At 36.5% G+C, this 23311-nt stretch overlaps 1 protein-coding gene across 16 annotated transcripts in view; it reads right to left on the bottom strand.

Moving 5' to 3' along the window:
* LOC100119218 (disks large 1 tumor suppressor protein) overlaps positions 1–23311 on the bottom strand; it is a 1703670-nt gene that overhangs the window by 781666 nt on the left and 898693 nt on the right. For all 16 annotated transcript variants that reach the window (XR_004227336.2, XR_004227337.1, XR_004227338.1 and 13 more), the window contains one exon: positions 11734–11947. Coding sequence is in view for 13 of the 16 variants with exons in the window: in XM_031928125.2 (XP_031783985.1) it covers positions 11734–11947 (214 nt within the window). In the remaining 3 variants the exon portion in view is untranslated. The remainder of the gene's footprint in view (positions 1–11733; positions 11948–23311) is intronic.

The raw sequence follows: 23311 nt of genomic DNA, 5'->3' as shown, positions 1-23311 counted from the left end.
ATAATTTGAAATATACTACACCTTTGAGACAATCTAGCTATTAAATATTGAATAAATTAATAAATATAGTAAGCTTTCGCGTCTCAGACTAGATTATCGCGAGCGGAGTGGTTGCACGGAAAATCATTATATGCGTGGCTAAGGCAAAAGAGGAGAACTAGGTAAGAAATAACGGTCCTCCTATACAGGAGTAAAACAACTTTATATGTCTACTAAATTGACCTGGACTATCGATGCGCGGTTGATTGCAAGTCCGGGGAATTATACTGGACACTGCTGAATAGTATTGAGCTTTGTAATGTTTATTTATTATAATTGGGCAAACTTTAACTATAATCACACGGAACTGATTTCTACTTAATTATATTTCTACTTAATTATAAATATATTCAAAATTACTCAATGAAATGTACATCTACACTTTATTAAAATTTTATGTTCGGCCAATTCTGTAAAAATCCTCCAACACTCGTAAAAATAAAAGAATTAGATCAAGTGGCGCGGGAGCGCCACGAAGGCGAGTTTGAGAAGCAGACGACGCCGCGGCGCCCGTGACACTATTTACTTCTATATTGGTCTCTCGAATTTTCAATTAAGGAAATAAATTATTTATCATTCATGTAACCAGCTAATTTTGATAAATGTTTATACTGGTATGCCAAACTATGATTTTAAACCAAAATATCAGCAATAAACCAGCTTTAATATAATAAACAAGTATGCAGGTGAACAAAAATGCTGAAATCACTTGCTTAATTTTTCTTCAGCCCAAAAAGTGGTAAGACCGTTAAGTTAGCTGCGTGCAGTTTGACCGAGTGGTTAGACTGTGAAGTTGGCCGCACAAGCTATTGAGCCTACATTGTCTGCTCCTCTGCTTGAATTATAAATGTGTGCTCCGTAGTATTCGGTGTTTTGGTGTAAAAATCTTTCAAGGAAGGTGTCTAGATAAATAGGGTAGCTGATGACGACGTCTAGGTGGTGCGCTCCGTGATTTTTGGTGTTTAGATAAATAAATCATACGAGGACGGCATCTAGGTGTACAGGGCGGCCGATGGCGAGGTCTAGGTAGTTCGCACCGTGGTTTTTGGTGTCTAGGTGTTGAAATAATTCGAGGGCGGTACCTAGGTGTACAGGGTGGCCGATGACGAGGTCTAGGTAGTTCGCTCCGTGGCTTTTGGTGTTGAAATAATTCGAGGGCGGTGTCTAGGTGTACAGGGTGGCCGATGACGAGTTCTAGGTAGTTCGCTCCGTGGTTTTTGGTGTCTAGGTGTAAAAATCATTTGAACGCGGTGTCCAGGTGTACAGGGTGGCCGATGACGAGGTCAAGGTCGTGCGCTCCGTGGCTTTTGGTGTTGAAATAATTCGAGGGCGGTGTCTAGGTGTACAGGGTGGCCGATGACGAGGTCTAGGTAGTTTGCTCCGTGGTTTTTGGTGTCTAGGTGTAAAAATCACTTGAACGCGGTGTCCAGGTGTACAGGGTGGCCGATGACGAGGTCTAGGTCGTGCGCTTCGTGGTTTTTGGTGTCTAGGTAAATAAATCATACGATGACGGCGTCTAGGTGTACAGGGTGTCCGATAACGAGGTCTGGATAGTTCGCGCCGTGGGTTTTGGTGTCTTGGCGTAGAAATAATTCAAGGGTGGTGTATATCAACAATCAGTGATCTCATGTTAGTGATAAAAATGTTACAAAAAAGCTTTGATCTAAAGGTGCTAAATATGCTTATATTTTATTTCTACGACGTCGAATATGAAATACTCAAAAAATTTTACTAAAAAGGATTGAAATCTCTAAAAAAAATAACTTTTAAAAAAGTAAAAAGTTAGGCAAGTTTAATATATTTCGCAACAAAATTACAGATTGAAAAGTACTAAGATCAATCAAACAAAGTCAAGTTTATTATATTTAATCGTGATGAAGCAAGGAACAACTCTCAAGATAATTACTACGTAACTTGCCATGCCCGTTTCATTGTACTTATGGTGTTTGTATGTCGTTCTAATACATAAAAGGAAATTTTAGTTGTTCACCAATAAACAAAATTAAACGGGCATGGCAAATTACGTAATACTTATCTTGAGAGTTGTTCCTTGCTTCATCACGATTAAATATAATAAACTTGACTTTGTTTGATTGATCTTAGTACTTTTCAATCTGTAATTTTGTTGCGAAATATATTAAACTTGCCTAACTTTTTACTTTTTTAAAAGTTATTTTTTTTAGAGATTTATTTTACGGTAGAAATGATCTTTAAACCTAAATCATTCAAGTTTCCGAAAAAATATCAAATAAATCAAATTTTAATTAGTTTTTAGCAGTAAAAGAACTTAAAAAATGTCTGTCCGTCCATCCAGAATTTTTTCCAGCAGACGGCAGGCTCGGGCTCAGTCCCAGGTCCAGTCCGCGGACGGCTGCTGGCTCTCTCTCTCTCTCTCTCTCTCTCTCTCTCTCCCTCTCTCGCTCGCGTACGCACGCTAGTTCCCAAAGCCGTAGCCTGTGGCGTCACGTGGTACGCGCTCTCGGTTCTCGCTCGCACACTTACGCGCGCTCGACTCGGCTCTCGCCGGTCGCCGCGCGGCCAGTGTGATCTCTCTCTCTCTCTCTCTCTCTCTCTCTCTCTCTCTCTCTCTCTCTCGACTCACACTCTCGGCTCTCTTACTCTCTTCACTCGAGGCTCCTGGTGGACGTCCGTCGGTGCTCCCGTCGTCGCCTCCTGGACTCCTCCCGGACCTGGTGGCAGCTGGCTTCTTCGGCTCTCCCACGCCGATGTTGCTGACTGCTTTCGTCCTCCCGATGGTGATGGCGGACTGGCTCGCTTCCTTCCTCTCGTGCTGATCAGGATGGTTGCTGGCTCGTCCGGGCGTTGGCACTTCCTAGTGACAACGTGTTGCACCTGAAACACACTCTCACTCTCACGCACTCTCGTACACTCAGGAGACTCTCCGAATTCTCCTCTAATCGTCGACCTGGTGTCGACGAGCAAAGGAGAACACGTAACTCTCGCAAACGTCGACGTGCTCTGTTGACAGTCGGGAGAGAACTGGCGGATTTTCTGCTCATTCTCGCGCTCACTCTTCTCTCGCGCCCGTCAGGCCCACACTTCTTGCTCGCGCCCGATTGGCTCTCAATCCGCGTGGATAGTGGATAACGTGCCACGCATCGACGCCTGCTGATTGGCTTGCAATGTCGCAGCATTTTATAAACAGGAAACTATTGATTGGTATAGACAAGTACATATAATAAAAATATACATTCCTACCAAAAAACATTTTAAAAATTTGGGCCAGGTAGATTGGAAGCTGTGAAATAATTAAAAAAAAAAAATATATTTGGTCTATTTTGTAAACACCCTCTATAACTCGTAAAAAGAAACGTATTAAATCTATTTTATGGTAGAAATGTTCTTTGAACGTAAATCATTTAAGTTACCGAAAAAAATGTCAATTGTATCAAATTTCAATTAGTTTTTAGCAATAAAAGAACTTAAAAAATGTCCGTCTGTCCGTCAGTCCGTCCGTCCGGATTTTTTTTTTTGTATTTATTTCACAAAATTTGATGTATTTTATAAATAAAAAACTATTCAATGGTATAGACAGGTACATATGATTAAAATATACATTCCTACTAAAAAACATTTTCAAGATTTGGTCCAGGTAGATTAGAAGCTGATAAAACAATTTAAAAAAAATAGACGCAATTAATCAATTTTTTTTTTATATTTTTAACATATATTATGACACATACACACATACATATATATATATATATATATATATATATATATATATATATATAAGATTATTTTAAAATTGGTCCAGATTAAAGGGATGCTGCGATGTAATATTTGTGCAGATATACTGTTTTCTTTTTAAAGCTATCTATTTGTGAATATAAGATGACGGATGTTTTATGTATTCGTGCATATCATAAGATGTAATCAGTAAATTTGGTCCAAATAAAAAGCATGCTGTGATTAAATATTGGTGCAGATATATTGCTTCCTCCTGGAGGAAGCTTTGTAATAGTAAAATTTTGAGTTACGACAAAACTTCTAAAAAATACTTTATGGTGTGTAAGAAGTTAAAATCAAGTGTTTTTAGAAAATGTCCGTACGGGTGTGTGTGTGTATGTGTGTATACCATAATATTTCTGAAACTACATCGTCAATATTAATAAAATTTTACATGCATATCTATTTTTAGATTTTGAATTCGGCAAAAACAGTTATTTTTTATTTTCTCAATTATTTTTTTTATGGCCATTTTTTGATTTTTGAAAAACACTATTTTGCATTTTTTCCAATCATCCCATTGTTACAAACAATTCAGCTTAGATGCATTTAAAAGAGAATAAAATTATCTACTTTTTCTTGTTTGGTTCTCGGGATCGACTGCTTTGTTCGGCAGATAAAATGAAAAAGGTGATTTTTTTTGAATTCATATCTCTGAAACTAAACATCATAACCTCACAAAAAAATCATATCGGAGGGGCATGTATCAAACTATATCCCATTAAAATTTCAAGTGATTTGACTACTTATTTTTTCAATAATTGATCGAAAACTGAAAAAAATAAGTTTTTTTCCCCGTATTAGACCAGCTCCACACCGATAAGGCCGGCGCTCCCTGCCTAATGCATCGGGTTGGCTACCTTAATTCCTGCCTTACCTTCGATCCCTACCACTGTTTCGCATTCGCCCAGGCTTACGCCTGTGAGACAGGGAAAAACTCGGAATCACACTGAAGGAGAAAACCTGCCTCGAAACAGGCGGAGTCTTGGGTACTTTTGCCGTTGAATGTAACTCAAAAAAAATCCGAGTGACTTCACCGGGAATCGAACCCACGACCCCTTGAGCGAACGTGTTTCGGACGGCTAAGGCGTGCGCCTTAACTGACTGAGCCACTGATGCTCAACTGTGTTTGTGAATATAAAATGACAAAAATCATTATGTAATTATTTTCTTAATATAAAGAGCACTTACATAAGTTTATCAGTAGAGGAAGTGAAATAATTATTAAACAATATAAATATTTTTAAATAATTCGTAACCTATAATCAAATAGATGTTTTACACAGATGGATATTGCTTTCTCATCGGTTTTCTGCATACTCGCTCACAAGTAGTTTTTAGTGTCTATGTGTAGAAGTAATTCGAAGACGGTGTCTAGGTGTACGGGGTAGCCGATGACGAGGTTTAGGTGGTGCGCTCCGTAATTTTTTAATTCTAGATACATACTACGAGGACGGCGTCTTGGTGTACAGGGTGGCCGATGACAAGGTCTAGGTAGTTCGCACTTAGTTTTAGTGTCTAGGTGTGGAAATTATTCGAGGGTAGTCTATCAGAACAATCAGTGATTTCATCTTATTGGAGCATTTCAAAAAAGTTCCACAAGAATTAACTACCATCAAGTGTACATCTCATATTTAATAGTATATTTTATTATGAAACGTCAAATAATTAAATATTATTACGAATAATTTGTAAATAGCGAGCGAAGCGAGCATTTTTTGCTAGTTTAAGGTTATTACAATGTGTTGTTACAATAGTTATTTGGTGCTTTCCCACGGCGCGTCGCGATATAATATTTTAAGTACAAAGTGATAAACGGACAGCGTTTTGCTTACGCTGGATCGGAATGGACTGCCACGATAGTGGTGCTATCGTTGCTTATATATCGAGTACTAGGATTACTTATTTTTGGAGCCTAGACAATTTCCTGATTTCTAATTAGGATTCACAGCGTCACTGGGCCTAATCATAAAGTCGCGCGGTATCGCCCTTTGTCGGTGTCGACACCGGAGTGAGTCTTAGTCGGAGTTTTAGTGACAAAATATTAATCGGGAGAGTATCAATTCAGTTAAGTAAATGTTGATATAAGTTATTGTTGAAAATTCGGGGTATTTTACACTATCTATCTATCTAAATCCTATTTATTGATCTAATCAGCTACTGTTAATATCAACAAGTACTACTATTAACATAAACAAATGCCACCGTATAATTCATAGGCCTTTTTAACTGGTGCCATGCCCAGTCTCTTCATACCAGCTCATATACTACTACCACAAGATAACGTAATATTTAGAATTTAATATTATGTTGTAAAAACATTGTCTTTAAGAATATATAATTTTAAAACTAATATAAAATAATATATATAACAAGATAGATGTTTCTGTCGTATGATTATTATTTTCGTTTAATTATATATGTCTATCATTATATTATACTGACATTGTTATTAATTTGATGAAAAAGGTTGGATCAATAAACAACAACTTGAGGTTAATTTATTGTTAAGTATATTGTAAAAGGCTTGAGAGCCTAGTCGGCGGCACGTCTGCTCACATCGGAGTCTTACAGGCAAGAGAGAGAGTGTATTGTAGAGTACAGCATAGTCTGCTCTACACACGGAATATGATATAATACGTAATAGGCGATTAGAGTATAGCGCGAGACATGCGCGGTTCGTCAGCTCTCGCGTGAGCTCGTCTCAATGTACAAAATCGCAGTTGACCAATAGATGGCGCGACGTGTACCATTTTGGTACTGATAATCAAGATTATAATACTTACTATATTACAACACGCCTCCTTAAGTTTATAATCTTGATCTTTAGCATTAACTTTTCATTTTCGATACATTTTTCTATTACATTTTAAATTAATCTTAGCGCTTTTCTATTTTCTATAAACTTTGTTTTATTTAGACTTTTCGTTAACATATCTGCTAAATTGAATTGAGAGTCTATTTTTATAATATCAATTATGCCATTTTCATAATTCTCATTAATATAATGATATTGCACTTCAATGTGCTTCGAGTTTTTAGTGAAGTTACCATATTTTGCAATCGCAATTGCACCTGAGTTATCCTCATACACATTAATTGGTTTATCGAATTCTACATTGAACATTTCGCTTAATAAATTTTTTACAAACAATATTTCTGTTACTGCTTCTGACATAGCAGTATATTCTGCGAAAGTTGAACATTTGGTTACAGTGCTTTGTTTATGAGTTTTCCAGAAAATTACATTACCATAAAGTCTTATTACAAAGCCTGTTGTAGATTTTCTATCTACATTATCACCTGCATAATCAGAATCTACCATACAATCTAATATTTCGTTTTTCAAGTTATCACAATATGTCAATTTTAGATCTTTAGTTTTATACAGATATTTTAGGATTCTCAACGCATATTTATAATGTGTTTGGTCGTAGCAACTTTGGTATCGACTTAAATAATTTACGCTATACGCAATATCTGGCCTTGTGCCTGTACTAATGTATAATAATTCTCCTATCAAGTTTCTATATTTTATATTTTCATCAATTTCACTAGCTTGATCTAGTTTTAAATTTGACTCCATTGGAGTATCATATAATTTGGCTTTTTCTAAATTATATTTAGTGGCTAAAGATTCAATGTATTTTGTTTGACTTAAAGTCATTTTTTGTCTATCATTGCTATAATTTATATCAATACCTATATATTGGCTTATTTTGCCTAAATCTTTCATCACAAATCTTTGCATTAGACTAGATTTAACTTTATCTATTTTATTTTTATCTTTGCAACAAATTAGGAGATCATCAACAAAAACTAAAATATATATTGAATCTTTGTTTGTATTATTTACGTATAGACAGTAATCGTAGTTACTTCTCACAAAATTTAAGCTTTCGATCAATTTATTAAAACAATCGTACCAAGCTCTAGGACTTTCTCGCAGTCCGTATAATGCCTTTTGCAGTTTGCAAACTTTATTGTCACCTGTTTCGTAACCTTTTGGTTCATTTATATACACCTCGGTTTTTACATCACCGTTTAAGAAAGCTGTCTCTACATCCATTTGTTCTATAAATAAATTGTTTTTACAACTGTATGACAATAAAATTTTCAAAGTTTGCATTTTTCCTACGGGTGAATAAACATTATCTAAGTATTCCTTTTGTTGAAATCCTCTTACAACTAATCTCGCTTTATACATATTATTGTTTTTCTTTTTGTAGACCCATTTCACATCAATGACTTTTTTGTCTTTTGGCCTTTCAACAATTTGCCAAGTTTTATTTTTCATAAGACTATTGATTTCGGAATCCATCGCAATTTTCCATTGTTTATATTCATTTGAGTTTAACGCCTCCTCGAATGTATTTGGTACATTTGCATCAATATGATTTACATATATAAAATGAGTTACAGGATTTCCGTATCTATTTACAGGACTTTTCTTTCTATTAGATTTTCTTTGTACTTTTAAACTTGAATTATCATTTTCAGCAATATCAGAATTTAATTCATTTTCTCTACTTTCATAATTATCTATACGATTTTCGAAATTTATTTCATTACCCCTACTTGACTCGAGAGTCGAAGTATGGGTAAAAGAGTTTAGTTTGTTTTCTACATTTTCAGATTCGCTATTTTCCAAATCTCTATCTTTTTCATCATCAAGTTTTTCTAAGCAAATAATTTCTGTATTTTCTTCGACTACTTGTACATGTCTAGCATGAATAACTCTACCATTGACGAGAACTTTATAGCCATTTTCTACATAACCTACTAGTACACCTAATTTGGCTTTATCGTCCCATTTGCTTTTTCGCAGCGCTTCTGGTACTCGTACAAAGACTCGACTGCCATAAATTTTTAAATGATCAACATTTGGTTTTTTACCAAAAAATATTTCGTATGGCGTTTTATTTTTGGCTGTATTTGCAATTGTGCGATTTTTTAGATAAGCTACTGTTTTCATAATTTCAGGCCAATATCGCCTATGAATTTTTGCTTCACGCATTAAACATCTGCCCATATCCATTGCGGATCTATTATATCTTTCCGCTACTCCATTTAATTCATGGACGTACGGTGGGCATGGCAATAGTTCAATTCCTTTTGATTTTATAAAATCATAAATTTCCTTATTTAAATATTCTTTGCCATTATCACAACGTAATTTCTTAACTCGCTTACTAAATTTATTTTCTACTAAACTAACAAATTCTTTTAAACAACTGGCAGTCTCTGATTTATTTTTAATGCAGAAAATTCTAGTACACTTACTATAATCATCAATGAAAGTTACAAAATATTTTTCTCCCCCATAACCGATTGTGTTATGTGGACCATTTAAATCTGTGTGAATTAATTCTAAAATTTCCGTAGTTTTTGATCTATTATTTTCGAACGGTACATTTGCCATTTTACTCTCTATACAATTTCCACATTTCATTTCGACATTTTCTATTTTTTCTGGCAATCCTTTTACTAATTTATTTTTCACTAATTTGTTCAAATATTGAAAGTTAACATGACCTAATGCTCTATGCCATTTCTCTTTATCAGTTAATTTTAATGAATTTACAAACATTTGCTTATTTTCCTTTTCAATTACATAGCTTTTCATAAAATATAGATTATCCTTTTTGTTTGCGACTGCTATTAATTCTCTATTTTTATTGTAAATTTTGGCATCATCATTTTTTGCTACTACTGTATAATTTTCTGTGACTTTAGAGAAACTCAGTATGTTTTGTCTAATGCCTTGAACATAATAAACATTTTTTACGTCTACTTGTTTTTGATTGTAATAATTTTTAAAAAGTAATTTTACAGTTCCAATTTTAGTAGCTTTCAAACTTTTACCATCAGGTAATTTTACTTCTATAGGATTTTTTAAATATACGAATTTATCAAAATATTTATCATTATTTACAATGTGGTCTGTGCAGCCACTATCTAGTGACCAATTAATTTGACCTAAACTTTCGCTACTATTTTCTAACGCAGTTATCTGGTTTACCTCTGGGTTGCAGACCTGGGTCAGCCATGCTTCGGATGAGTAGTCGCCCTGTTGTTCGCCTGAAGATTTAGCTTTGGGTTGACCTTGACCTCTGCCTCGCTGATTGTCTCGGTAGTTGCCTCGGTTGAAGCCTCTGTTGAACCCTCTGTTGTAGCCTCGTTGATTTCCTCGTTGGTGACCTCGTTGACCTTGACTATATTGAGCACCTCGTCCTCGGTTGCTCTGCTGATGTGGTCTCGTACACTCGTTTATGAAGTGGCCAAATTTTCCACAGTTAAAACATTTGCCTTTGGTTTGTACCGCAAAGGTACTGGCATTACTTTTATTATCTGACTCAGCATTAGTCATATTTTTCTCTTTTATTTTCGACTTTACATAGTCTACTGTTCTTTGGTCTTCTGGGATAACATCTATAAAATCCCCAATGTAACTATAGCTTGGTGGTAAAGCTCTAAGTAGATATCTCAATTTTTCGACTTCTTCTAATTTCCCACCAGCTGATTTGAATTCATTAGTTACTTTTTCGAATTCTACAAAAAATTCTTCCACTGAATTATAATTATTTAATTTGATTTCTTCGATTTTTCCTCTGCATATAATTTGCAAAGCTGTTGATTGTGTTAAATACATTTTATCGAATTTTGTTATCATCGCGAGAGCTGTTTTACATTCACCGATGTATTCTAATTGTTTGTCTGAGATAGCACTAATTATCATAGTGCGAGCTTTTAAATCAATCTTTTTCCAATCATCATCTTTGCCTTTATATTTATCAGGCATTTCATTTATTGCTGGTTCGTTGCACTCTTTATACTCTAACAGGATCATTAATCTAATTTTCCAACTGGAATAATTTGCACCATCAAACACTGGTATCATAATGTCTTCGATTTTCGCTTGTTTAGCCATTTCTTTTTCTTTTGCACTAATGCTCTCGTATACTTGATTTTTCAATTTAATAATCTTCTTGAGTGCTTTTAAAAATATTTTTCTAATTTGATTTCTTGATTCTTCTTTTAATTCAATATTTTTGGCTTCTAATCCGTCTTCTTGTTTTACTTTAGGCTTAAGCCACAAGTACATGTGCTTAACCTCTAATTTGCACGTGCTCTGAAATAGCACTTCACCACGTGTTTCACTCGCCGACTTTAATCTTCTTGCATCGCACTTAAATCTTGATTAGTTTTTAAAATTCTTTTAATTGTTGAGTAGCTGACGACTTTATCTACGTCACTGAGCTTATATTTTTCTTCTTTAACCCTTTTTGACCGGTTAATTTTCACTTGAAAATCTTCTTCTATCGACAGACGTTTCTATACGAAAATTCGAATATCAATGCTTCACATGCATATAATTTCTCCAGATATTTTCTTCTTTAATTTCACTGTTCAATTTTTCACTGTGCGATTTACTTTTTTTTAACAATAACCGTTAACTACTTTCCACGTGGCTTTTCTTCTAACCTCACTTAGTTTTACACTACATATCTCTCATGTCACTCATATGAGTAGACATGCGGGATAAAATATAAATACCAACCACGCTCTGCTACCATGATGAAAAAGGTTGGATCAATAAACAACAACTTGAGGTTAATTTATTGTTAAGTATATTGTAAAAGGCTTGAGAGCCTAGTCGGCGGCACGTCTGCTCACATCGGAGTCTTACAGGCAAGAGAGAGAGTGTATTGTAGAGTACAGCATAGTCTGCTCTACACACGGAATATGATATAATACGTAATAGGCGATTAGAGTATAGCGCGAGACATGCGCGGTTCGTCAGCTCTCGCGTGAGCTCGTCTCAATGTACAAAATCGCAGTTGACCAATAGATGGCGCGACGTGTACCATTTTGGTACTGATAATCAAGATTATAATACTTACTATATTACAACATAATTATATTATTTTAAAATTTAATTACCTTTAATACCTTAGCTGCTTCTTCATGCGAAATGATTGAGAAATCTATACCATTAACATTCAACAGTCTGTCCCCTTTTTGTAATTTACCATCGTTATCTGCTGGGCCTCCTGCTAATATATATGAAATATATATGCCTGCACCATCTTCACCCCCTACAATATTAAAGCCTAATCCTCGCGGTCCTTTGTTTAGAGTTATTGTGCGAGTTTTTCTGAAACAGAATTAAAGATGTTATATGGTAAAAAAGTTCACATTATTCATCACCTTATTTATTACGCGATGAATTATCCAAGTCTTTAAGTATATGACGCGATAGGAAAGGTCAACAATGAAGGAAGGTCAACGATCGAAGCGATTAGATGGTAAGTGACACAGTAAAAACGATGGATGCAGCCTGTCATGCGGCAAAATCAATGGTTGTGCTGGTGACGCTGGACGTAAAAAACGCGTTCAACTCAGCTAGATAAGTAGACATACTAAACGCTTTGCAGTCACTTTGGGTACCGCAATATATCATGCGACTAGTTGATGACTATCTAAGGGATCAAGTTATCGAATTCGATACGAAGGAAGAAAATAGGAGTAGATCCATAATATTGGGGGTTACGCAGAATTCGATCATGGGGCCGGACCTTTAGGGTATCTTGTATGATGGGCTACTTACACTAGAAATGCCAGACGATGTCATACTCGTGGGATACGCGGACGACGTAGCGGCGCTTATTACAGCCTGAAACATAGAGATTGCGCAAGCTAAGCTAACGCGGTAATGTGTAGGGTGCTGACGTGGATGAAAGACCATGGACTGACCTTGGCTCTGAGTAAGACGGACACAGTAATACTGACGAGGAGACGTGTACCTACCATCATACCTATGACGGTAGGCAAAGAAGCGATCATTATTAAATCGACAGCTAAGTATCTGGGAGTAACCCTGGATACGAACCTGAATTTTTGGGCATATTTAGATCTTGTATGTAAGAAGGCAACGATAAGGGTAGCGCAGCTTAGCTGATTGATCGCCAACATGCGTGAACCTAGACCACCTGTTAGGCGTCTCCTAATGACGACCATTAACTCCATCCTTCTATATGGAGCAAAGATGTGGGTCGGTGCTATGAAAGTTAGAAAATATAGAAAGCAAATAATGGCGGTACAGCGTAGAGGGTCACTGAGAATAGCATGCTCCTACTAAACGGTCTCAGGAGATGCAGTGATGATAATCGCGGGTGTGATCCCCATGGATCTGCTTGCAATTGAATGCAAGCGGATCTACAAGTCTTATCTTAAATCAATGAGGGCAAACATTGTCACAGGAGGAAAAGATACGACGATGCGAAAGTGGCAAGAACGCTGGAACGACTACCAGCAGGTAGGGGCGTTCACGCTTGAAACAGTAGCTAGTCCGATGCTTGATAGCAAGCAGAAATAGGACAAAATAGTGGCGTGCGTAGACACAATTCTCTAAGCAAAAAACGATGACGGATTTTTACAAGACTAGTTATACGACGATGTGAAAGTGATAGTTAAAAATAACATTATTACTTTTTCTTTCTACTAAAGAAAGCTCTATCATGATAAAATTTGTTGTGTAATAAGCATATTAAGTAGGTTTTTCAGAACTAAAACGCTTTGATTTAGCTTGATAATCCTTTTTTTCGTATTGTCTGGGATATCGTGGTATTCCAATTTTCGTCTTTGAAATGTTTTCCCTAATTTTTATACATTTTAAGTACTTCATCCTTACCTAATGAACTGTAATGAAGGCTAATATACCTGAAATAAAACTCATTCTAGCATTTAAAAATATTTTAAGATTTTTTCAGACAGATATAATGCTGCTTCAGATACCATTCTTAATCAAACATTAATTGATCTAAAACAGAAATTGTGGAATAGTTGATCTTTAGCGCGGACGCACACACATGTTCGCACGTTATTTACATCTGACATTATTTTTTAAATTAAAAGCACAAGTCAAATGCAATGGATATAGCATCAGAGTCTCGACTGGCGCACAAAAATAGCTTTTTCAAATGTCTACCAAGTAAGGAGACTTAATGCTGCGTATCGTTTAATCACAGTTAAGCAAATAATATTGGAGAGCTAAGCGAGTCTTCGTTGATACTGTTGAGCCCTCCAGCGTCGAGTCACTCCCTTAACCGTTGCCGAATATTTAGAGTACTTTTAATAAAATTTCTAGCGAGTCTCTTCCCCACGTCCGTGCTAATAGACTTGTTAACTTTGCGAATTTCTGCATTCTTACGTTTTCATAATATTTAATAATTTAGTCGAGACTGTTACAGACCAACTATGGAGTTTGTAGCATGAGTCAGGGCGACTTAGCTTAAGCCGGAGCCGAACGAGTTTCATTTTCGAGCTGTAGATGAGTACTGCAATGTCGCGAGCTTAAAAAGCCCTGTTTGCCCTTATACAAAAACCAGAGTTGCTACAGCAAACTTTCGTCATGCCTTGCTGTGCAACTCTAGCTGGCAAGTTTTTTACCTTGTGCTCAAATAGTAAGTTGGTAGTGAATAGTAGGTAGACTTAATATGAATTCGCTAGAAAATTCAGAGCAAACACTTGTTACGAATTTGCTAACAAATGAGGACACTGATTTACATTAATTTGCACGGACTTATTTCTATGCACTCGTTAAGTATAAATAGTTCCAAAGAATCTATCATACTCAAGGCGGAAGCCCATTGAGTTCGACCATGAAGGGGCTTTTTTAATTATTGTAATGCCATATTCAATAGAAAGGTTTTTTCATTAATATTCTATGGTAAAAAAAAATAAAATGCATTTAAAAATCCCAAATGTTTAATTTAAGTTAATCTCTAGTGATTTATAATTTATTTTTCCTATTACTTCATACATATTCCAATTTTGAGCCTTTTTAGTTCATTAGAACTCAAGTTATTACGCAAAACTATTAATTATTGTGAAAAATGAAGGTTTTTACAAAAGTTTCATAGTAGATAGGCTATAGGCATACCAAAACATAGGCATACTAAAAAGCACCCCCTCTCCTTTCAGAGTGTTTTGGTGCCCGATGTAAGAGTGGGATAGCATCCCCAGTCTACCCCCGTATGTATTTTTTTTAATTAGCGTTCTTTCAATCCCTTTCCTTGCATGAACGACTCGAAGATGTTTCACCGCCTGTAAAAGCTATTGGCTGCTTGCGGGACCCCCCTCTCCTAATTCTAAGTCTCATAAGTAAACCACTTAGAATCTATCTATATTTCACGAAGGAAAGCTAGACAGTTTTCTTTCCAGAGATCCACTTTTAGCGATTGACAAGCGGCGTAAAGGCATGCAAAGGTCACAAAATGCACTCAGACCGATAGGCCTGCAGGGAGCGCGAAGATGAACATGTGCTGATAGGACAATGAACGACAAAAATATTTTTAGTGATTGTCGATCAACCTAGAGGTATGCACCCAGGCCAATGGGTCTTATGATAGTAATTTTAGGCAAGAGATCCCTTTTTTTGCTACCTGCAGAGAGCGCGGAGAGTAACACGTCGTAATGGCTTTGACGAGTGACCTAGAGGCCTGCAGAAATCTCAAAAAAATGAACAGATACTGATAAGTCTTGTAAAGATATCCGGTCATTTTTTTTCAAAGTGACCTAAGAGGGCTGCAGGAAGCAAAAAACTACACTCGCTGGGTTTTCTGATGGCAATTAAGGCAAGACATTTTTTTTTGTTTCGCTACCCACGGTGAAAATCAATTAGTTTTTGGAAAAGGTCTGCAAAAGAGACCATAGATTTTCTCACGAAGGTAAGTGAATATTTTCATTTGGAGGAGCATAGTCAAGGGAGGTATTTTTGAAATTAAGGGAAGAACATTTTTCTCCAATTAGAGGACTTTTCAGGAAAGTAGTGAGAAAAGAAGCTCAGCAAATCATAGGATTTTCAGAAAAATAGTGAAAAGTGTGCTCCTATCTTTGAGTATAAATAACCCCTCAAGAGACACCGGAGTCAGTCACAGATTTTCTTGTAAGCTGACAAGAAAATGTCATCGAAGAAGCAGAATTCGACAATGCAGCCTTTTCGAAGCTTACGACTCTTCTCGGATCGTAGCGCGTATGAAATTTTAAATTTTAGAGAAGAGCAGTAATCATTTACTGATTTACGTCCGAATTTGCCGCGCCGCCGCTGCGTCAAACTCCTTCTCTCGCGCAGCTGCGCTCGTCACTCAATATTTACAGATATACAAGTGTGTTGCGCGCTCTCCCCGCTCTAACGCTGCATCTGCTGTCGCCGCTCGCTGGCTCGTGGCACTGCTGGTGTTATGCTGCTGTGAGCTCAGCTGACCCGGAGCGTTTGAATGAAGAGTGGGAGAGCGCGAGATACTCACGTAAAATCTAGAATTTTGTTCCACGAAAATTAGTTTTAAATATAATTTATAATTTTTATACGGAGCCTGTACGGGGTGTTACAAGCCGCCCAAGAGCGCATACGTTGGCTAATCGCCAACTCTGCTAACAATGCTCGAGTTTGTCTCATGGGCAATGAACGTGGTTGAAATACGTAAGTCAATTTTTTACAAAAATATTTTTAGTGCACATCTTTTAAGTCACGAATAGACGCTACCTGCGGATTTGTGCATATACTATTTTTTTGTTTTTTAAGTTTTTAATTAATTTGTTCGAATGTTGTAGTGCCACGACTGCCAAATTCTGCTTTGCAGCAATTGTACAGCGGAAGGTTTTCTTTAGCGGACGAGGTATCTCGACGATCTTAGGCGGCTGAGCCGCCTTGACGATCCCTAGTGGCTGAGCCGCCTTGGCGATCCCCAGTGGGTGAGCAGCCTCGGCTATCATCGGCGGCTGAGCAGCCTCGGCGATCTGAGTCAATAAAGGCTTCTGAACTTCGAAGAAGATGGTCTAGATCGAGCTCCTGTTACAGCTCAAGTTCAAGTTCAAGTTCAAGCTCTAGTTTAAGCTTCAGTTTAAGCGGAACGGCATCCAGTCGCGCGTCGTGCAAATCCGCTAAAAGAATACGCAATCTCAAGCCGATTCCTAAGATTGTATCCTCGAATATGAAGAGAAAAGTAAATAGTAAAAATATCAAATTAATTCTGAAAAGTTTCTTTTTAAAAAATAATAATGCTAATTTGTTTTCTTATTTTTACAGAACAAGAAGGCAACGAGCAGAAGAAAAAGAAGGCTGGAGAGAGAGAAAGACGTCACCAAAACCAGGAACATCTACAATGACTTCAGGTAAAAATGCTTTAAATCTAAATGAGTTTTATTTTTGATTATTTTTATACAATAAATTAATTTTTTTTAGCTTTAATTTTTAGAGGTTTCGAAACCAGTACTGAGACGTGGTATTTTACAATTAAAAAGAACCGACAGTCAACAGCAGCAACAGCGCATTTTGATTGATTGATTGATGATTTCTCATTGTCCTCGCAACTCGATCTGATTTGCCTGCGCGCGCTGGGACCTGATTTACGGCACGCTTCGGAAGGGCTCTGATGTTGGCTCGACGTGTTTACGCTGCATTGACCCGGCTCTTATCGCGCTCCTTTGTTCGCCGTTAGCGCAGCTTTTTTCCACGCGATGAATTTTCATTTCGCGAGGGCTGTGCGCTGGTTTCATTAGGCTAGCTGATGATAACGAGTTTTTTCGTCATTTTCAAAAAAGTCCAATTATACCGGAGAAATTTAATTTCGGTCTGCGTCCGAGACCGCCGCGCAGAAACAAGACACAATGCGCGTAATGAAAGCCATCACGCGAGGCTTGCGCGAAATTCTTCGGGTGCAAGGGAGACGCCAATTATTATAAAAACAGAAAAATAGCGCGTGGCGACCGCCAATCTCAAAGTAATTGAGCTGGCTGCTCGAGGCGAGAAGAGCGGGAGCGCGCGATCCCTCCTCCAGCAGTAGAGGCCTTAATTAAACGGCCCGCGTGCAGCTTCTGCTTTACAGCGTGAGACGCGAGAGTTTATTTCTCCCACTGTATACTGTAAAAGTCATCTGGTGAGCGTACATTGCACGAGGCTTTTACTGAAAAATTGCCACAATAAAGCTTCGTTTTGAGACAGCGCTATGTGCATTCGACGCTGTTAATTAAAGTCCGATCTCGTCTTTTTCACGCTCGGGTTAAGAGCCCGCCCCTGCTGCAGCAGTCTGATCTCGCGCGCGCCGCTCCTTTTTTATCCTCGTAACCGCTCCTCTTCGCGTTTTTCTGCCCTATTTCGATCCTCGGCTCTTTTTTTCACTCCCCAGAAGAAAATTAGTCGGCCGGCGCTCTTCCTGCATGGAAAGCTTCGGCTGGGATGTATAGTACTGATATTCCTGTGCTAATTCGGCCGTGACATGTCTGTTGTAATCCATTTTCAAATAACGCCGTCGTTCGCTGCTGCGAATTCCATCACTGGACTCTCGTGCTTTTATCATCGAGGTCGGATTTTTTTCCGAAAATATGAAGGGCAGTCGGGTGCGCTCGCTCGGCCGTGCGCGGAAAATCCCTTGCTCTAGGGCGATTCGAGCAGTCGTAGTCGGTATCGCTCCATCCTTGTTGCGTACAAAACGTCTGCTTTTTGCGAATTCCTCGTTTTTACTGGAAATGCGGATGGTCGGCTGGTGGCTATAGGCTATAGAGATTGCCGCCGGGAGAGGCTCTTTTTGCGTGATGTGAATTCCAGGGGCTGTCTGTATGTATATACCTACAACACGCAAGTTATTCAAGAATATCGGCTGAGAGCTTGGAAAAATTGCCTAATGGTCTATTAGCGATTTTCTACGCTCGGCGTGTATCGCGAACTATGACTTCAAAAGTTTCTTTGCAAACAGTCTTGTCCATTATTCGAGTCGACCAATCTCAGTACGTAGCCGTCAAATAGTTCTAATCAACGACTCATCGGGATGATCGGCTCTATCGGTCTATCGGATACCGCACCAGTCGCCGACGTCTTTTTTTCGGTTGAGAGCCGCTTTCTTGGCAATGTTGCATCCTCGCCGGTACAACACCTTGGGCGAGAGGACCTCGCTGAGAACAGGCCAGTCTGAGAGTGCCATTAAAAAGCAAAGTGGAGGCGTTAAAGTTAAATTGAAGTGGCCGATTGAAATAGGCTGCGCTGTGTGTAAATAAGGTGTTAAAAAATTTCATTGCCTTACTCTTTTCAAATAAATAATAAAAGTGCTTATTTTTTTTAATAATGAAAATAAGAACTGTGTACATAATTTTTTGAAAAGTTAAAAAATAATTGTAAGAATTTTCATTTTTTTTTAAAATCATTTAATTCAACAATTTTTTTCGTAGTACATTTCAATAATTATCAGCTCCGTCTTGACTAAATTTTTCAGACAAATAATTTAATAACCATGCTTTTATTGAAAGAGCATTATGGACTGCACATGCTGGTTTTCTTCTAATAGAAAGATGATAGTGCAAGCAAAAGTAATTTTTATTACTTTTTATATTCTCGAGCGAAGGGCATCCGAAATCTTTGACATAAGATATTAGACTGAAAAAAATAATATGAATAAATTTGAGTATTAAAAGCATGCAAAAAAAGAACTGAAGGAATGTATAAATACTTACATATTCGGCAAATAATTTTTTAACGACAGTGCTTTCTGTTCTCCCTCAACGAATATCTTTTTAACACCTTGCGTAAAGATTCGTAAGACGTTGAAGTCGATGGTATGGAATGTCACCAGAATTCCATTCACTTCCATGGTGACTTTGTTCTAGCCAATGAATCATACAATTTTCTTCCTCGGTAAGTTCTTCCCACGGCATTGGAGACTTGAAGAGGTAAGCAGTTGGTAAAGCTGTTTTTTTTATGTTGAGAAAACTAATTTCCTTGAAAATAAAAGTATCCACAGCAAATTCTTTGAAATCCTTGAATGTCAACAATATAAACATTTTCTTTCGGATATTTCAGTATGGTATTTTGAAACGTCTTTTTGTATGAACACATTGTAGTCATCTTGCAGCTTTGTAAAGTTAGTTCTATAAGACGAGTTTATTGTAAATGAACAAATGTATTTTCACATCCTTCTTATATGAGAAGAAACTTCCACCTTATGCTCTTTACAATCATTTATCAAAATGAAGCATAGACCTCATTGGTCTAAAAATAGAAAATTCATCCCCTCCCAAGAAAATATCCCTTCTCCTTGACATGACTTGCTCCTCGGCTTTTCTATTTCGAAGGTGACCACTTCTCATTGGAGCAAAGATAAAAGATCCATCCCGTCCCAAGAAAATACCCCTTCTTCTTGTCAAACTTCCTATTCATTGGTAGTTACTAAAATTTTCCTTCTTTTCTTTTGTGGTCTAGTCTATATAAAGCAAGAAATTTTACTTTGAGGAGCAGACTTCGTCTACTACAGTACACAAAACTAATTCTTTATACAATTCTAGTTTGTAAGTGAAAAAAGTAAATATGGCTTCATTTCAACTTTTTGACGCCTTGTTGAAGTAGTGCGTGATACTTTGCGAAACATACATGAAATTAGCAATAATGATATTCATTATTGGGTGGACATGTGCAATTCCACAATAAAGGAATTAATCGAGAAAATCGACAAAGCTGATCTTGCAAAAGGACAAAAGCAGAAATATCAAACTTGTATGACACATCTTTCATGTGTGCAAGTTTAATTCGAATAACATCTTCAGCGAGGAGGTGGTCTACGATCGGAAGAAAATGAAGCTAGAGTTGAGTGGCGAGATGTAGAATCAGCTTTTTAAAATCGAATTAGAACAGGTGTAGTTGTAAACATAAAGCTTGTAGACATTTTTTGTTATTTTAACGATGCGCAAAAGCTCTTTAAGGTTAAAGTAGAAGATTGCTTGAAGGAATATAACGCTGTAAAAATAAATTTTGACTTTATCGCAGAATTTTCTATGCAGAAAAATGGCGAGGAAACGACAGATATTAAATATTTTACAAGTGAAAGTGTTACAGCATACATGTCAACGAATTTGGAAGAATGGTTTAAGGATCATATCAAAGAACTTATTCTCACCCAGCTTCAAGAATTTCAGGAGAAAGATTTTGGCTGGACCCTGACGAGTATTATCAGTTTGTGTATCAATATGAAAAAATATTCTCTAATCAAGAGAAGTTCCTTCATTCTACTTCCAAAGTTTATAGAAAAGGAAAAGGCATGTGTTAATGTTCGTAATAATTATAATCAGTGTTTAAAGTATGATATACTTTCAGCATTGCATCCTAGTAAAACTAATCCCAATAGAGTTAATCAATATCGTTTGAATGAGAACGAGCTAAATTTTGGTGATATAGAATTTCCAGTCAAACTTAAAGATGTTCCAAAATTCAAAAAATTAAATGATATTTCAATAAATGCATTCATATCGAGAAATCGCCATGCCATATTACAAAAGAAAAGAAAGAAAAACATGTTAATTCACTCGTCATTCAAGATTTTTACATAGATGAAAATGAAGAAAATAATCATGACGTTGGTATGTTGGCGGAAGCTTGCCTACATACCACTACGTTTCGATTAAATATCTGTCTCGACTTTCAAGTACTCAATTAAGTGAATCTTATGTAAAATCATACCACTACAAAAGGTGTTTACAAATATTTTACTGTAATGAAAGGCTGAAAATGCACAAAAATGATTGCAAAAGATTAAATAAATGTCGAATTAATTTTCCCAACTTTAAGAATATATTCTTAAATTTAAAGATTGTAATAAAAGTGAAAAAGTTCCTTTTGTTATTTATGCAGATTTTAAATGTTTGTTAAAGCCTACTGAAAATGAAAATGCTTTTGAGCTTCATAAAGCATAAAGCATAGGCTATTGTATAAAGTGCAGCTTTGATGACAGTTTATCTGTTTATAAATGATACAGATAAGAAAATGAAGATGAAGAGACACTAGCGAAATAGTTTGTTCGAGAACTGAAAGGAATTAGTAGAAAGATTGATCTACTCTACAAAAATTCAAAACCAATGATGAAATTACAGATCTTGAAAAATTATATTTTCGGAGGTCAACTGTGCCATATATGCCGAAAGCCTATCAAAAAACGAAGAACTTGCAGTACGAGACCATTGTCATCTAACAGAACGGTATGTTAGTTTTTAATGTATACAAATATTTGACTTCAATGCTGTACAACATGTATGACATTTTTTCTATTTAGTTTCAGAGGTGCAGCTCACAATTCATGCAATTTAAATAATAAGGATTCGAGCTTTGTGCCAGTTATCTTTCATAACCTCAATTATGACACACACTTCATTTTGAAAGAGATTGCTACATCTATAATATTGAATAGACAAGTATCTCAGATACCTCACAACAAAGAAAAATATATTTCATTCAAGAAGTATATAAAAGTATATATGACTGTGACATCAGTTTTAGATTTATAGATTCATGGCGTATTTTACCTTGATCGTTGGAAAAGCTTGCATCGTATTTGGAAACCGTGCTGATAGCAGTAAATGAGTTCAAAACTGATGGATTTACAGATGAGCAAATTAATCTTCTTAGACGAAAAGGTATATTTCCATATGATTTCGTAGATGGATTGGACAAGTTGATGACTACAAAACTGCCAGAAAAGAATGAGTTCTACAATAAACTAACAAATTCTCATATTATTGAGGAAGACTATTATTATGCTGTTACAGTATGGAATATGTTTACTATAAGAACTTTGGGTAAATATACAGATTTGTACTTGAAAACAGATGTTTTATTATTAGCTGACGTCTTCAAAAGTTTTCGAGAGACATCTCTGAAAGCGTATAGTTTATGTCCTGCACATTTTTACACGACTCTAGGTCTCACAATTTTAGCAGCTCTAAAAATTACAAAAGGGGAATTGGAACTTCTCACAGAGATAGATATGCTGATGTTTATTGAAGCAGGCATTCGAGGAGGAATAAGTCAATGTTGCAATCGATATGCTAAGGTGAACAATTCATACATGGGACGATCATAAGATAAAAATCAGAAAACGAAGATATCTTATATTTTGATGTTAATAATCTTTATGGATGAGCCATGGTGCAGTATTTACCAGTGGTACAATTTAAATGGATTAACCCATTAAAAACCAGGCAAAACCTGGCAGAGATATCGAGAAACGAACTGTGCCATCCTTTGCATAACCAAAAAAAAAATACCCGTGTTTTTCTTTTGTCGATCACAATTGTTTATAACAAATTATTTAAACAAATAACACAAAATGTTGTAATTTTGCAAAAATGAATGCGGATATCGATTCTACGGGCAAAAACACGACAAAAACCTATGTAACGTTTTATTGTCAGAGTTCAATTTGTTAGTGTAAAATACCTATAAACAATCGTACTCTGGGAAGGGGCATTGACCATGCCAAATACCATTCAAAATATGACAGAGATATCAAGAAACGAACTGTGCCATCCTTTGCATAACCAAAAATAAAAGTACCCGTGTTTTTTCTTTTGTCAATCACAATTGTTTATAACAAATTATTTAAACAAATTATTGTTAAACGTGAGCAGTGCAACATTTGCTCTAAATTGCTCGTAGTGCATACTGAAAAACAGAATAAAATAACATCAAGTCCACATGATGATA

This window comes from Nasonia vitripennis, assembly GCF_009193385.2.
Source record: "Nasonia vitripennis strain AsymCx chromosome 4 unlocalized genomic scaffold, Nvit_psr_1.1 chr4_random0003, whole genome shotgun sequence".
Lineage (NCBI taxonomy): Eukaryota > Metazoa > Arthropoda > Insecta > Hymenoptera > Pteromalidae > Nasonia > Nasonia vitripennis.
This window is presented reverse-complemented; position numbering and strand designations above follow the sequence as displayed.